Source organism: Styela clava, chromosome 3, assembly GCF_964204865.1.
Source record: "Styela clava chromosome 3, kaStyClav1.hap1.2, whole genome shotgun sequence".
Classification (NCBI taxonomy): Eukaryota; Metazoa; Chordata; class Ascidiacea; order Stolidobranchia; family Styelidae; genus Styela; species Styela clava.
This window is the reverse complement of record NC_135252.1, coordinates 20,174,082-20,190,487: the sequence shown is the minus strand read 5'-3', so window position 1 is coordinate 20,190,487 and position 16,406 is coordinate 20,174,082. Positions and strand designations below refer to the sequence as shown.

The 16,406-nt window shown below is 34.5% G+C and overlaps 2 protein-coding genes across 3 annotated transcripts; both read left to right on the top strand.

Annotated features, from left to right (window-relative positions):
• The first annotated feature begins 1,119 nt into the window (after positions 1-1,119).
• On the top strand, positions 1,120-3,325 carry LOC144420990 (uncharacterized). The gene is made up of 2 exons (XM_078110980.1): positions 1,120-1,257; positions 2,086-3,325. The coding sequence occupies exon 2, from the start codon at positions 2,125-2,127 to the stop codon at positions 2,584-2,586; it is 462 nt and encodes a 153-aa protein (XP_077967106.1). The 5' UTR covers positions 1,120-1,257; positions 2,086-2,124; the 3' UTR covers positions 2,587-3,325.
• Positions 3,326-9,003: 5,678 nt separating this feature from the next.
• LOC144420960 (uncharacterized) lies at positions 9,004-15,301 on the top strand. 2 transcript variants are annotated; one of them, XM_078110872.1, is made up of 6 exons: positions 9,004-9,067; positions 9,299-9,394; positions 10,476-10,571; positions 12,445-12,540; positions 12,999-13,034; positions 14,151-15,301. In XM_078110872.1, the coding sequence occupies exons 1-6, from the start codon at positions 9,035-9,037 to the stop codon at positions 14,649-14,651; spliced, it is 858 nt and encodes a 285-aa protein (XP_077966998.1). In that variant the 5' UTR covers positions 9,004-9,034; the 3' UTR covers positions 14,652-15,301. The 2 variants fall into 2 exon arrangements, with proteins under 2 accessions (XP_077966998.1, XP_077966999.1); XM_078110873.1 differs by lacking the exon at positions 10,476-10,571.
• Positions 15,302-16,406: the final 1,105 nt, after the last annotated feature.

The window sequence follows — 16,406 nt, the reverse complement described above, 5'->3', positions numbered from 1 at the left end:
GCCGCAACATTGGTAACCACTGCGTTTAAGCTAATTTATAAACTTGTACAATGCGACCAAAGAACTCTTGGAAGGACTTTAATTGTCATAGAGATTTTATGGTCATTGAGTAGCATAATAATCAATGATATACCAGTTTGGTTGTATCCGAAAAATTACATGTTTCTGTTTATGTTTATTTAACCTATTGGCACTAGATCCCCTATGAGTTGTTACATCATTTTTGAGTTATCCAGGCAATCATTTACAGTTTTCAACAATTATTTTATTACTAATCTTTATATCGGAGACAAGTTGCTCTAAATAAAAAATATTGAAAGTACTTCTGATACCAGTTTATAGCGCTCCTTGGAGACTGGGTTCCTGCATGTTGACAAAAGTATCATTTAAAAACATAATCATTCACTTTGCAATTTGGTTATTGACAAAGAATTACGCGTGATACAAAATGAGATTTGACTTTTGTACTTAAAAAGTAGTTACAATTACTTACATTTAAAGCTCTGTCTAAGTGAATAGTTAATTCCAAATGTATAATTGTGAGTGTACCTCAAATATAGCACACCGTCGATAATAGGTCCATACATAATCTTGACACAAGCATTGGACAAGGCCGATGTACTTCGTTTTGATTGCTTCCTGGTAATCGCATTCTCTGGCTCTCTGCTTTAGACATGAACATTACAAAAGACGATAAAAACAACAAGAGAGCTATGCTCAAATATATCGACACGAAATCCATAATGGTGTGTTTTACCATCACATCCCCAAAATCCTACGTTATTTCGTGTTGGGGGTTACAAATGTGTGCTGTTCCATCCCATGAGACGTTTCCAATGGGATTCCCATGGACAAGCCTGATAATCTTGAAATATTTTCATCTCACTATTTTGAATTATTTTCAATAATAATATAGTGCGCACAATCTAGGAACGCGCTTTTGATATTACATGTCGCCGAGATAAAGTTCATTTATGATTTATGCCCGATTTCTGGTATATTTTCTCAATCTCCGTCTAATACACAAATATATTCCCGTAACCGACTGTTCAGCGGCATTATGCTTGCAAGATATAAAGCTTACGCAATATGAGACCGTGCGTCCTGTTTCCTGCAGCCCATTGTTCGGTAATTATTGTTGATTTGTGTTGGTAGGAATATGCGCCATATTTTGAAAATTGACTTAGAAATTTATCGAGGTCAAAGTCAGCTAAAACATATCTAAAGCAAGGCTGGTAGAACAAACTCTTGTTAAAGGTAAATTTATTTATATTACTATGTTTTTTAAACCAAAACCAAACAAATGCGAGGTCAAAGCTAACTTGGTATGTTTGATGAAAGGGAGTTTTTAAACTTGCGTAGGCGCTAGCTTTTATTGTACAATCGTTCGCCTACCTCGTTTTACTAAACTCAATTTAGATAACTTTATAATAGGTTGTGATGACTTTATTTTTCGTGGGAAAGGTGTTTGGTATCTATCTGTTGTTAAGGATGTGGATTGGAGTAGCATCGAAAAATATTGTGAGTGAGTGAGTTGATGTTTTTTTGAGAACTTGATCCACTCACCAACAGACCAATGGGTGATTTAGTTTATATATTTTTATATGTGAGATTTGACGTCCGGTGTATCCCTGCCTTTTTAATTTACAATAGTAATAGTTTATTTTATGAGAATAAAGGCATTATTTGAGTAAAAACAGTTTAAATATTATGGAAAAAATAAAAATTTGTTCAATATTGGCTGTTGGAGTTTTTTTTTTTAATTCACACAAATTCATTTGTCGGACCTTATTTGAACGGGAATATTGGGAGCAAGAATAAAAAACGTAACTTAAAAACGAAACACATTTCATATTTGAAAAATTTCAAACCGGATGTATTTGAAAATGTCAAGGCCCTGAATGAATTCTGAGAGCCTGGACTTCAGTCTGCTTTTCCTATTGGTAAATACTTACTGCCTGCTTTGAAGGGTATCCAAGTAAGCACTAAGAGAATCCGTTTTTTTTCATGCATGATAGAAAATTTCATTTTTTAGTTCTAAAAGATTTAACTAAGAATTAAACCAATGAATGTCCATTATTTCAGACATTATTCTACTTGGATCTGGACAACTTGCGAGATATAATGTTGGTGCAGATTGGTGACGACGAAGCGGCAAAAAAAAAATTTGAGGAATGGTATAAAAAGAAAAAAAGTCAGAAATCGAAGCGAATCGGCGTCGGTTTTCTTACTGGAAGTGTAGTAGGCGCGGGTATTGGGGGTTTGTCTTGTGCCGTACATGCCCCTATTTTGATTGCGGCCGTCGGAGGAACTATCGTGTCCTCTGGTGGTATCGTATTAGTTGCAATGGCTGGTGGTCTTGTGGCATTTGGTTTGGGTCTGGGTGCTTACAAATTGTATCGTATGTGGAAATGTAAGCAAATCAAGAAAGCTCATGAAGCTACAAAATTACCAGTTGGAGTTTCTTTAGAAAATACCGCTGCACAGAGTCGGGAATCTCAAAATACCGAAAATGAAGAAACGTGCACAGAGAGTGATGATGTGCAAATTTGGGAAATGTCGGCCAATAACGCGTTGTTGTCATAAGTTCAACGAATTTCTTACAAATATTTGGACTATTACAATCTTTTGTTATTGTATACAATATTTCTTGATAACAAAAATTACATTTGGATTTGTACTTTCTAATCAGAAATCAGATAATACGGAATAGCGTGCAATTTGAGTCTTACTATATATATAAATTTTGTCAACTAATTCACTACACAATCAGTGAAAAGTTTCAACTTGAACTTAATTTCCCAAAACCAATTTTAATCGGAAATCAAATGATTTTACAGTTTCATGGAAAATGGAATAATGTTGTATCCCGCTTTGACCTTTTCGATTGCAGCAGAGTTGAAGCCTTCAAGCATTTGCTAAATGCAGCATAGGCTTTAAAACAAAATGTTCCATATTGAAATTAAAACTTATGAAATATTAGGAGTACTTATCTCAATAAACTTTGCGTTGGAGATGCAAACGTAACTGAAACTTGAACTCGATATGACCCCTTCATTCTATGATATTGTAAATCCATTCAAAAATTCATTCTTCCCAAATTTGTAATACAAAAAATTCAACCAACGTGAAATGTTTTTTTCTGACTTTTGTAAATAGTATTTTTGAATGTCCGTTTACGTTACATGTATACAATTTCTTTGATTTCATTACAAACAATAAAATTATTCAGAGGTGTTTTTGTTTTTATTGTTATATTACTAATCTGAGTTTGTTAACAAAGCGGGAATCATGTTATTTGCTGCAAGTTGGAAAATATGTTTACAGCTAATATAAATAACTTTTGGAAAATTTTGAAGTAAAAACCAGTCATACCTATCAATATCATTGATAGGTATATATAGGCTATAAAAGCGAGGAGGCAAATTTGATCATTCCTGAAAAAAAAAAGATTGGCATAGACTGCTGTTAACAACTCTAGAAAATTATAGCTGTCGATAATAACTATATGACTCAGGGGTCGGCAACCTTCCCATATCCGTCCCGCGGAGTAAAATAATCGGCGCTCCCGTAGTATTCAAACAAGATGGCGCACAACCTGATAACCCCAACCTGGTACAATACTATGTTCAGGTTGTGCGCACTCTTGGTACGACTACTACGGAAGCACTAAATAGATCCGGCCCGCAATGCTTCGCTGGAATTTAGCGACTCAACCGCCGGCTGCGGATTTTTTGTAAATTTTTGCCACAAGTCCACGTGTCGTCTCAGAGTTCGCTCGCTTTTTAGACTCTAAAATTTCAACTTTTGATCTGAGTAAAAATGTGATTAATCAGTCACCCGTTCGGCTTTTATCTTTATTAACTAAATACGTGCGGCCCGCTAGGATTTGAAATTCCCAATTTAGCGCGCGAGCAACAAAAGGTTGCCGACCCCTGCTATATATATGTTAATTCTTACTAGAAATTCAAGTGTAGTTTTAAATATTCTGTGGCGTCTGCAGCTGCCGCAAAACCATGGCGACTGACTTTTTAGCTGCCACAAACCAATGACGAGCTGCCGTTACCGCGGCAGCAAATTGAAAAGCAATGGCAGTTAAAATTTTGCTGCCGTAACCACGGCAGGTGGGCCGTAAAGACAGGGCTGTCCCTTATGGTGACAAATATTGGGTAAGTTGGAACGTTTTTCTTATGGATACAGTTTTGATGGATTTGGGGTTAGGGTTTGAGTAGATATAATTACGCATGATCAATTGAAATCTGGTACATTAATTTGTGAATATACCGTTAATACTGATTACTGAATACTGAATTGCGCTATTAAACCGTGGCAAGAACTGCCGCGGTTCGTTCGTGGCAGGAGCTGCCATGAAGTGGTAAGAACTGCGCCTCTAGAAATTTGGGTGCTCACGTAATATTCGTACCAAAATGGTGCACAACCTGAACATAGTATGCGTACCAGGTTAGAGTTAACAGGTTGTGCGCCATCATGGTACGAATATTACGAAAGCGCCGATATTTGAATAATGGCGAGTCTAGTCTTTGACCTTGTATAATTTTACACATAGCATATTCTAGATTTCTCAAATAAAATTAAAAAATGACCTTCAGAAGAGCTACAAGCGGCAGTTTGAAGTGACATACATTTGATTCGCTCTATTTGATTAAGGCAACCCTCTCACTGGGTTAGGCCCTCGATATCAAAGGAATCTGAAGAAAACGAATAACAAAGACAATCAGCCACGCCGCCGCCGCATCCATATTTTGCATGTGCATTCGTCATATCTCGGACCAGAAACCTATTGATTTTGGGCGAAATATGTCGTAGAATTAGAGAGGTAATAAATTTTTTGGTGATAGGACACAAGGTGTCACTGTGGAGTAAGAGCGCTGTTTTGGGGATCCCCCAAGTTTCGATCGATAAGTCTTCGGTCTCTGACCGATATTCTTGTTAATTAGGTTATGACATCAATGATAAAAAAATATTAAAAATTATACGCAAAAAAATATATTTATAATTTGCCAATTTATACAACTTAACGTAACGGAAATTATTTAGAATCAGGCATTCCCATAATCTCGAGGACACCAATAAAGGCACGTTAATGTTTCAACTTCTATCTTACTGTCCATAAACCAGGCTTAAATAGGGAAATTGGAATGTATTGTTTGAACTTTCACAGATTCAATATATGCTCTTCAAATACTGGCAAACCAATTATATACTGTTACCTTTGACTACGACAAAACAAAGCACATATTTACATCATATTGCGACAGTCTGAGAAATATTGCCGTGGCGACATCGATTAATAAAAAATAAATCAAATTTTAATTTAGAACATAATATTCAACAGAATATCAGAAATGATATCAATGAAATCTAAAATAATTTATCAGTCATTTCAATCGGAGAACTTTTTATGCGATGGTTATAGTCAGCGACTCGCATAGAATATGTTGCGTAACACTGCAGGGCAGAATGGTAAACAATGCTACCTACAATAGTTTGCCTCCATCTAGACCGGGTGCAGAATACGGTGAATAACCTGATTTAGTAGGTTAGCAGAGAATTGCCAAAAATTACCACATTGACATTTATATGGGTACGAAAATCTGCATTATGAGAGGATGCAAAGATCAAATACAGTAGAAACCTTTTTTCGTGACGCGTATTACCCACATTTCTGGCAATTGTTCACCCACACCACAAGTAGGATCCAGGAGAATATTCATATTTTTGCGTTTAAAGCAACGCATTACAGAGACAAGGACATGAAATGAATCAGATAAATTACATAATAAGCTAACACAAAGTCCATTGAGTAGGAGTCACGCCTATGATACATGCATTTTTAAGATAACAGCGACATATAAATGGCCGAATGTATGAGGCATGCGAGGTCAAAGCTAACCTGGTATGTTTGATGAAAGGGAGTTTTCAAACTTGCGTAGGCGCTAGCTTTTATTGTACAAGTCGTTTGCCTACCTCGTTTTACTAAACTCAATTTAGATAACTTTATAATAGCTTGTGATGACTTTATTTTTTGTGTGAAAGGTGTTTGGTATCTCTCTGTTGTTAAGGATGTAGATTAGAGTAGCATCGCAAAATATTGTGAGTGAATGAGTGAGTGAGTGAGTTGATGTTTTTTGAGAACTTGATCCACTCACTAACAGACCAATGGGTGATTTAGTTTTTATATTTTTATATGTGTAATTTGACGTCCGGTGTATCCTGCCTTTTTAATTTACAATAGTAATAGTTTATTGACTTTTTGGCACAAAATCAATTTATCTTGAAGTTTTTCTTTTAATTTGAGTGTCTACGAAGTGCAGCCGCTCGAAACTGGGAGAACTTGCTGGGTGGGTACGCCGTCAAATCGAGTCAACAAGAAAACGTAAAGTTTTGTTAACGCCTCCATAATATGAAAATCTGTGGCAACCAAAAATACAAAGTTTACAGACTACGATCTCAATCTAACAAGTCTATTGCACCACGCAGTTTTTAATAACAACAGTTATTTAGGAAAAATTGGATAAAAGCATCAACTCACGTCAGCGCCAGGCGGGCTAGATTGAATCAACCAACGAGCCGGATTTAGCCCTTCGGCGTAGTTTCCCCATGCCAGGGTTATACATTCAGACTATTTTTAGGACTCAATAAAACGGAGCTTCAAAACTCGAATTCCAGGAGGGAAATTCTGCGCAATATCGGAATATTTTCCAGCTGCGAATGAAGAATGTATTTTTAGCGTGTACTTTGTATTCACATATCTGTGATAAAATTTGGTTTACAGTTGCTTAAACCAGCGAGACAGGGGTAAGAAATTATTAAAAAAATACTAAATTACTCTAGACACCAATTTGCTATATAGGGTGATTAGGTATTTTGTTTCGGTTATAGATTATTCATTGACGCTGCCACGGGAAACCGCCGCCTGTCGCACAAATGAAACTTGAGTTTCTTGTACCGTGTCGAGGCAGTATATTTTTGTAACATACGTGAATATTTTGCAGGTCAAGCATGAAGCGAAACAATAAACCGTGTTATGAATATCGGAGGCAATACAACGACAAATATAGTATACGGCTAAATTAGTTGCATTTAGCAGTAACTGAAATAAATAAATGCCCAACTTATCAGATCTAACATGGTACAATAATGTATTTAGGCCACAAAAATAGACGTATCAGTAGGTCATAAATTACAAACAAAAATTTCTGGGAAGAGAAGAAACACATGCGTCCCCGCAATGACTTACCCGGTGAAGTCCCTTCAAAATTTATCGGTTTCGAATAAGGGATGTTGAACAGTAAGTAGTTCGAGAAAAAAGGTTGTGTATTCATTCACTAAAAAGTGTGTTTAAATGTCGAGATTATTTAACAAAATCTCAATCGGTGATATTCTTCCGCGATTAGGGCATATATGCAATGAGTTGTAGAAAAGTTTTCCAATTACTCAATGCAGCGTCAGGTTGTCCAAGGACTGTTTTTGTTTGGATTAGTTTCATTTTTTCAGTAGATTATAAATTTTATTTTAGAATCGTATTTAAAACTTCATTCATAGTTTTATTTGTTGAATATAGAATGAAAGATAGTAAAACGCTTTTGCATTTAGGTTTTTATATATTTTTTGTGGTTTATTCTGAATTCCTCAAATTCAAAATATTAGTTATTTGTGCGCTAAGCGTTAATATGTTCTACCGAGTACTGACCAAAATCTATTCATAGCTGTAACTTCAAACCGTCTACCCATAATGATGGATTAAAAAAATGTTTTGACTACAAAATGAGCAATGCTTGAATTTCCTTATCAGCCATTCTACCAGAAATTTACTCCTTTATTGTTTTGTTGAGGTGGGAATTCTTTACTAGCTCTATGAGGAAATATTCAATGTGCTTCAAACTAAGAACAACAAACTGAAGCAGTGCAAACTGAAGGCTTTCCGCCTCATTCGAATATTTTCCTACTGCTCGTACTATAGAAATGAGTGAAGAAAAATTTTGTAATTTTCCCATGGATAATCTTTGATAAATTTCGTGAAAAAAGATTTTATAAAAATTAAAATCTTGGAGCGAGGTTGAGTTCTATAGTCATTGAAAATATTTGCTCAAAATTGTAGTCGTCACTAATTTCTGACAACTTGATTAGGCATCTATACCAGGCTTATTCTTTTTTATCTGATAAAAATGCATCATCTCTCTGATTATTGGTTCCTAACTTTTATAGTGTCATACACCTTTTTATGAATTGAATGTGCACTCTATAATACGAGACTAGTTGGTATGAGAAGTATTTAATAGAAATAATATTAATATGGATAAATTGACCTAACTATGTTGGTGCTGCTTCCCTTCAAACAGCTCGCAATAAGATAGTCGGGCAAAGTCGAATATAAACATTCTGTTATTTACAAAAATAGTAGATTTTTATGAATTGATTTTAATGATACCTATCCAGATCTAGATGTAAACCCCAGATAGTACCTGATGAAAAGGGTGATACAATAAATATTGAATCTAAAATCATTTCAAAAGCTTTATTAATAAGCTATATAAAGTTTGGCAGCTTACGTCGCAGCCTTGAATAAAAATCGAAAACACTCAATTTAGTAGTGCTTGATACACTGTTGTCAGTTGATAGTTGAGTAGTAAAAATATATTTGTGTTGCTCATTTTATTGAATTATCTAAGCATATACTTCATTCAACGATTACTGTATGTATACAAATTCACAATTATTTTGGTGCTACTTTCGAGTTGCTTATGGGACGCTTTTAGTCCTTCGTACCAAGATTCTTACTCGAATCCTTGTTCAACGTGATGATTTAAGTGCCTTTTGCTTTGCTAGAATTTGTTTTTTTTAATTCGTTTTGCAACTCCTATATTTTGTCTCACTCTAAATACAAAATGGGACAAGTAAATTACAATAGAAAATTATAGATTATAATAAATAATTATAATTCACATCCGGATGAATTATTTTATGCATTGAATTTACAGTTAAAAGTAGACACGTATTAGTGAATAACATTATGTCAGATCGAGCAAGAGATGGAGATGATCAGGTAGTTCTTTTTATATGAATTAATTTTATTATTCAAAAGAATTTGAATTTAACATTAGCATGTGAACACTATGATTTCTATTCAATGTCTTTAGTACGCTTTTCAAGTGTGGGTATTCCAAAATAGAAAGTTATCGTGATTTATATATCGCGATTTCGCACATGAGAGAAATAAATCATGTGAGCTTCATTGATGTCATTTGATTTAGTTACTTACTTATGTTTTATATAGAAAACTTCGACGAATCTACCTGCAACCAGCGACTGTGGGAACGATGAAATGATGAAAATGATTTTGCAGAGATTGGACAAACAAGAGAAAGACTTGGTAAATTGAAATTTTAGATTTGATTTAGAAAATTCAACAAAAACAAAGTTACGATTTTTTTGTGTCTTACTAAATCGAAATTTATTTAATATATATTAAGGTAAATAATTTTTAAAAAATAAAATTTGAACAAATATTTATTTGCTTGGATTATATAATATATCATATATATAGACGGAAATTAAAACAATATAATGAATATAATTTATAAATACCTTTTTGATTGAATTATATATTTGAATTATATAACTCTGTGATTTTCTAGTTTTCAGTTTTGTAATCTCATGATTGTATAATTCATAATTGCTGTCAGGAACATAAGATATGATCGAACATATAGCCACACATTTTATATCAGCTTAATATGGAGTATTAAATGGACGCAACACAATTAAATTGATAACGCAAGAAATTGCAAATATACCCGTATCGGTCACGGATTAGCTATTTTGTGCAATTGCGATTTGTACTTTTGGAATTTCAACGCATATCTTTGTATTTTTCAACGGCGATCTTGATAATAATATTAAGTGGCAGTCAGTGCTAAAAGAATGGCCCAAAGTTGACAAATGCCAAGATCGCAAAAATCCGAATACGATTCATTTAAAATCAGGCATTCATTTATATCGCGTATTCTATGTCCGTAGATTGCCGTAGTATTTTATTTTACCGTAAGCCGACGCAAAGGCGAGTTACGATAAACAAAAATAAATTATGTTGCAGGACATTTTGTATGCTCGCACGGGTCATGGATTGAATATTTTACGCAACAGAAAAATCGTTATCGACCGAAAAGTCGACTATTCTAAGTAAACGGGCGTCCGCGCCGCCACGGGGAATTTTTGATATCGTTCCATTTCAAGTCCCCAAGTTCAAAAACCTTGGCTACGTCCCTGGCTAGGGACACTAAGACACACGCTTAAAAGAACTTTTTGAAGCGAATTTTAAATTACTTACAAAAGTTTAAATAGTCCAATCAATTATGATTCAATTTTAAAAAAATGTAAGATTCAAATTGATCGCGTAGTATAATGTATACAATGATTCTGAATATTCAATTTAATTTTTTTAATTATTTTAGAATGAACAGAAGGAAAAAAATGACGACATCGAGAAACGTTTGAAAGACACCAAAGAAGAGCTCAAAAAAGTAGAAACCGACCGGGCTGCTTACAAGGTAAAAGATATTCCGAAGTTGTCGTTATCTAACAACTCATCACATATTTTGATTAAAGATTTCATTGGTTACCTGTAAATTGTGGTTCTACATGAATATTGAAAATTACAAAATTAAAACCTATGTTCTCGAGGATTCAAGAATTCACAGTCAATAATATAACTACTTTTGTAAAAAAAAAAGATAAAAATAACCTTCTTTTAGTCTATATTTCCTAGACATTTACAAAAAAGTTTTTCTGTTAGCCATTACGCCCTAATTCGTATGCGTATATTCTATTTAGCGAGATGGCGCTCAAAGAAACTTGTAAACCAATACCCGTGCATACGAGTCAATGACTGAAAATTCGATAAATATGAGCACTAAAATCGCGTGTAGTAGGTACCACAACAATTATTATAACTACAAACGTTGCTGAGTAGTTCACAAATATTTAAAATGTTTCACCATGTCATGAGTGATATTTATGATCTTTTCATTATGTTTTTTCCTTAAAAAAAAAAATTAATGCATTATTGGAGGACAAACAGTTTGAACAAGAAATCTATGCTCAAATGTATCGACACGCAGAGCAATATGCCAATTCACCTAGAAAGCAAATGAGGCAACTTACCATTACCTGTATGGGGGTACCGTGAAAGTACAGGGACTGCCATAGCTTTTTCAGCTTCTGTGAGGACGATCGATTCTCCATAATTCAGTTTCAACGTCAATTGGAAATATCACGTGAACCGAGTCATTTCTGTAATAACCCTACTGCTCACACGTGCCAATATCTTGGAACATCTGTCATACTTGGTCATAACGTGGCAACAACATGTTATTTTACTAAAATCATTTTAAGCATCCAAATATGATCCATGCTTGATCCGAGTGTTCCTAACCACGGTGACGTCATCGTATTTTTTGTAAAATTTCACTACAAGGCCAATTTTATTTGTGTGAGTATTTCAAAGCTTAGAAATATATAAAGAATTTGTCATTACTTCAATGAGAAGCAATTTGAACTAGTGAGCAGCCGTTTTTGCAGCCGTTTTGAGCATATAACAAACAAACAAAGATTCCAGACGGCTATCTAAAAAATCTCTCACATAACATTGATTATTTCGAGTTTCGCTCGGCTTGCGTAGGCCAGTCTGGGTTTTCAGAAAAGGATACGGAATGCTCGTTTAGAAGAGCACTCCTAATCTCGTTTTAGGTATCACGTGTTCACCGCAGCGCTAACAGTGGGAACCTTTTTCTCGAAAAATTTTGAAAAATCTTTTTTACAACGGGCATACACGGTATCGAGCTTAGCGCGACGCGTCTCGCGCGAAAGTTGGCGAAAAACCTCGAAAACACGCCTTCCAGTGGTACATTGGGAATGTTTGTTGCGCGTTTGATTAACTAGTTATGACATATTATAAAAAGGGGATAAAAGGTCCGTGGGAAATAAAGGGCAGCAGATCAGGTACCGCAGTCAACCATTTCTCATAAACACCTTTCCAAAATCATATGCGTTCATTTACCAGTTCATGAATAGGGGTACGGATAACGGCACATGGACTATCATAGCTTTTGTTTATTCAACCTTATTTAATTGAGGATATTTGGATCAAGAACAAATATTCTGATTTAAAATGAAGTCACCCTTGGGTGGTTTCAAACCGGTTGAATTTTAAAATGAACCCGATGCTTCAGTCTTCCTTTCATATTTCCCTGCTGAGAAGGGTATCATTTAGACCTACGCCACTCAGCCATCAAAGTTGCCAAAAATGTCTGGTTCAATTTACTTTTTTATACATTAAATCGCGTTCTGTTAAACCTTGGCTTTGGTCATCTATAATGCATACAATATTTCTGAATATTGAATTCAATTTTTATATTATTTTAGGTTGAACAGAAGAAGAAAAATGACGACATGGAGAAACGTTCAAAAAAGATCCAAGAAGAGCTCAATAGAGTAAAAACCGAACTGGCAGCTTACAAGGTAAAATATATGCCGAAGTCACCGTTATCTAACAACTCAATAAATATTTTGATTAAAGATTTTATTGGTTGCCTAATCCATCTAAATTGTGGTTCTACATGAATTTGAAAAGTTACAAAAGTAAAATCTATTTCGCGAGAATTCAAGACTTTGTGACTTGCCTGCAAATATTAACTAGAAAATAAAACTATCATGTAGTGACACATCTTAGAAAGTGAGTAGCAGTTTTATTTTTCAAACCAGAATCTTTCTTGATTTTGATGAAATATATTTGATGGATATAATTACTAATATTAACATGCTATTGATGCACTTTTTCAAAATATACGAACTGGGTTTTTTCCTATATCATCTTGGAATATTTTTGTAAAAAGTAACACATATGGGTGTTCGACCGACAAAAACTTTTTCATGTAAAACTTTTTAATTGGAAATTTAATTTATTCTTTTGTTAACAGAATTTCGAGAATATGTATCGACAACTTGGAGGCGAGGTATGAGATTGTGTTCTCACTTTCTACTACGTTTTCAACATATATTACAATCAATGATATGGTTACTTTTTTTGTAAAAAAGTTAAAATACCCTTCTTTGACCTCTCTCCCGCTTCCTCAAGTTAATTTATTTCTAGTCAATAACAAAAAAAGTTTTTCTGTTTGCTCTTACGTTCTAATTCACTGATATGCGAATATTCTAACTTGCCAGATAGTGCTCTAAGATACTTCCGAACGATTTCCCGCGCATACATCCAATGACCGAAAATTCATTAAATATGTAAAGTAAAATCGCGCATAGTAGGTAGAGCCACCATTAATATAACTATAATCGATGTCGAGTAGTTCACAAATATTTGAAATGTTTCACCATACCATAAATTATCTTTCGAAATTTAGGTAAAATACGAAACTTTATTTACGAATTCGTGGGCTAATAAAGCAAGTATATTTGAGGATATTTTAAATTTAGAAACAATAAATAGGGCTCAAGTCTGTAAGAGGTAATAAAACATCGTTCTACAAAAAAAGTGACGTTATGGCCCAGTCACTAAAAAATAAATAAAATTTCATTTGTTAAAATAAACAGATCTACAACATAAAAAAGATCCTTGAAAAGTAAAAAATATACAAAAAATTTGAATTCGTTTTTCGTAGAGATAACCTAATATTCAAATCATTATGTTTTTATATATTTTATGAGAATAAAGACATTATTTGAGTAAAAACAGTTTAAATATTATGGAGGAAATATAAATTTGTTTAATATTGACTGTTGGAGTTTTTTTTTTAAATTCACACAAATTCATTTGTCGTACCTTATTTGAACGGGAATATTAAAAGCAAGAATAAAAAACGTAACTTAAAAACGAAACAAATTTCACTTTTGAAAAATTTCAAACCGGATGTATTTGAAAATGTCAAGGCCCTGAATGGATTCTGAGAGCCTGGCTTCAGTCTGCTTTTCATATTGGTAAATACTTACTGCCTGCTTTGAAGGGCATCCAAGTAAGCACTAAGACAATACGATTTTTTCTTCATGCATGATAGAAAATTTCAATTTTTAGTTTAAAAGATTTAACTAAGAATTAAACGAATGAATTTCCATTATTTCAGACATTATTCTACTTGGATCTGGACAGCTTGCGTGATATAATGTTGGAGCAGATTGGTGACGACGAAGCGGCAAAAAAAACACTTGAGGAATGGTATAAAAAGAAAAAAAGTCAGAAATTGAAGCGAATCGGCGTTGGTTTTCTTACTGGAAGTGTAGTAGGCGCGGGTATTGGGGGTTTTGCTTGTGCAGTACATGCCCCTATTTTGATTGCGGCCGTCGGAGGAGCTATCTTGTCCTCTGGTGGTATCGTATTAGTTGCAATGGCTGGCGGTCTTGTGGCATTTGGTTTGGGTCTGGGTGCTTACAAATTGTATCGTATGTGGAAATGTAAGCAAATCAAGAAAGCTCATGAAGCTACAAAATTACCAGTTGAAGGTTCTTTAGAAAATAACGATGCACAGAGTCGGGAATCTCAAAATACCGAAAATGAAGAAACGTGCCCAGAGAGTGATGATGTGCAAATTTGGGAAATGTCGGCCAATAAGGCGTTGTTGTCATAAGTTCAACGAATTTCTTACAAATATTTGGACTATTACAATCTTTTGTTATTGTATACAATATTTCTTGCTAACAAAAATTACATTTGGATTTGTACTTTCTAATCAGAAATCAGATAATACGGAATAGCGTGCAATTTGAGTCTTACTATATATATAAATTTTGTCAACTAATTCACTACACAATCAGTGAAAAGTTTCAACTTGAACTTAATTTCCCAAAACCAATTTTAATCGGAAATCAAATGATTTTACAGTTTCCTGGAAAATGGAATAATGTTGTATCCCGCTTTGACCTTTTCGATTGCAGCAGAGTTGAAGCCTTCAAGCTTTGCTAAATGCAGCATAGGCTTTAAAACAAAATGTTCCATATTAAAATTAAAACTTATGAAATATTAGGAGTACTTATCTCAATAAAGTTTGCGTTGGAGATGCAAACGTAACTGGAACTTGAACTCGATATGACCCCTTCATTCTATGATGCTGTAAATCCATTCAAAAATTCATTCGTCCCAAATTTGTAATACAAAAAATTCAACCAACGTGATATGTTTTTTTCTGACTTTTGTAAATAGTATTTTTGAATGTCCGTTTGTGTTACATGTATACAATTTTTTTGATTTCATCACAAACAATAAAATTATTCAGAGGTGTTTTTGTTTTTATTGTTATATTACTAATCTGAGTTTGTTAACAAAGCGGGAATCATGTTATTTGCTGCAAGTTGAAAAATATGTTTACAGCTAATATAAATAACTTTTGGAAAATTTTGAAGTAAAAACCAGTCAGACCAGCCAAGAGCCCACGTGTCGTCTCAGTCTTCGCTTGCTTTTTGGACTCTGAAATTTCAACTTTTGATCTGAGTGAAAATGTGATTAATCAGTCACCCGTTCGGCTTTTATCTTTCTTAACTAAATACGTGAGGCCCGCTAAGATTTGAAACCCGCGCGCCAAAACGTTGCAGACCCCTGCTATATGTTAGTTCTTACTAGAAATTCAAGTGCAGTTTTAAGTATTCGGTGGCGTCTGCCGCTGCCGCAAAACCATGGCGGTTGTAATGGGCATTGATTTACGAAGTGAATTATTGGCACACGTACCCGTGGGTTTATGTCCACTAGGTGTTGCGATAGAGTAGTCACCTTCTGACTTTGGGATAGTACCACGTGCTGTCCACTTGTGTTCTCGACTTACTGCGCGTTAGGCTAATTGCCCCGTCTGCCGTTCTTAGTTAGTTCTGGCTCTCTCATCATGGACTTGTATTTGTAATTGATTCGTGTTTCTGTAGGTGTAACTATTATGTTTTCTTACTGTTTAGAAATCTATTGGTACTGCATTTGTTTATACCCAAGTGACACTATAATTAATTACCGGTTTTTTCGTACCTCACCAACTTTTGGCGAGTGTTATTGTGTTCGACCTGATTTTGCAATCCTTGAGCGACTGTTACACGTTTTCCAAGTTATATTACATTTGATTGTATCCAGTCAAGTAGACTGTTATTTATGGGGATTTGGAGAGCACAGGCTGTAATATTCGTTCGTGAAGGTGCTGTCCCGTCAGAGCATAATAAGAAAAAGCCCGCGTCCACAAGTTAATTTTTAGTATCAACATCTGTGGCACACTGTGATCCAAGTGGACACCGTTTTAGAGTTGGCACAGCGTGACCACCACTACAGTAATTAATATACAGTAATTAATTGAATAATTACTTCACGTCGGGGAAACAAACTGCAGTACACCAGAACAACAATTTTTTGA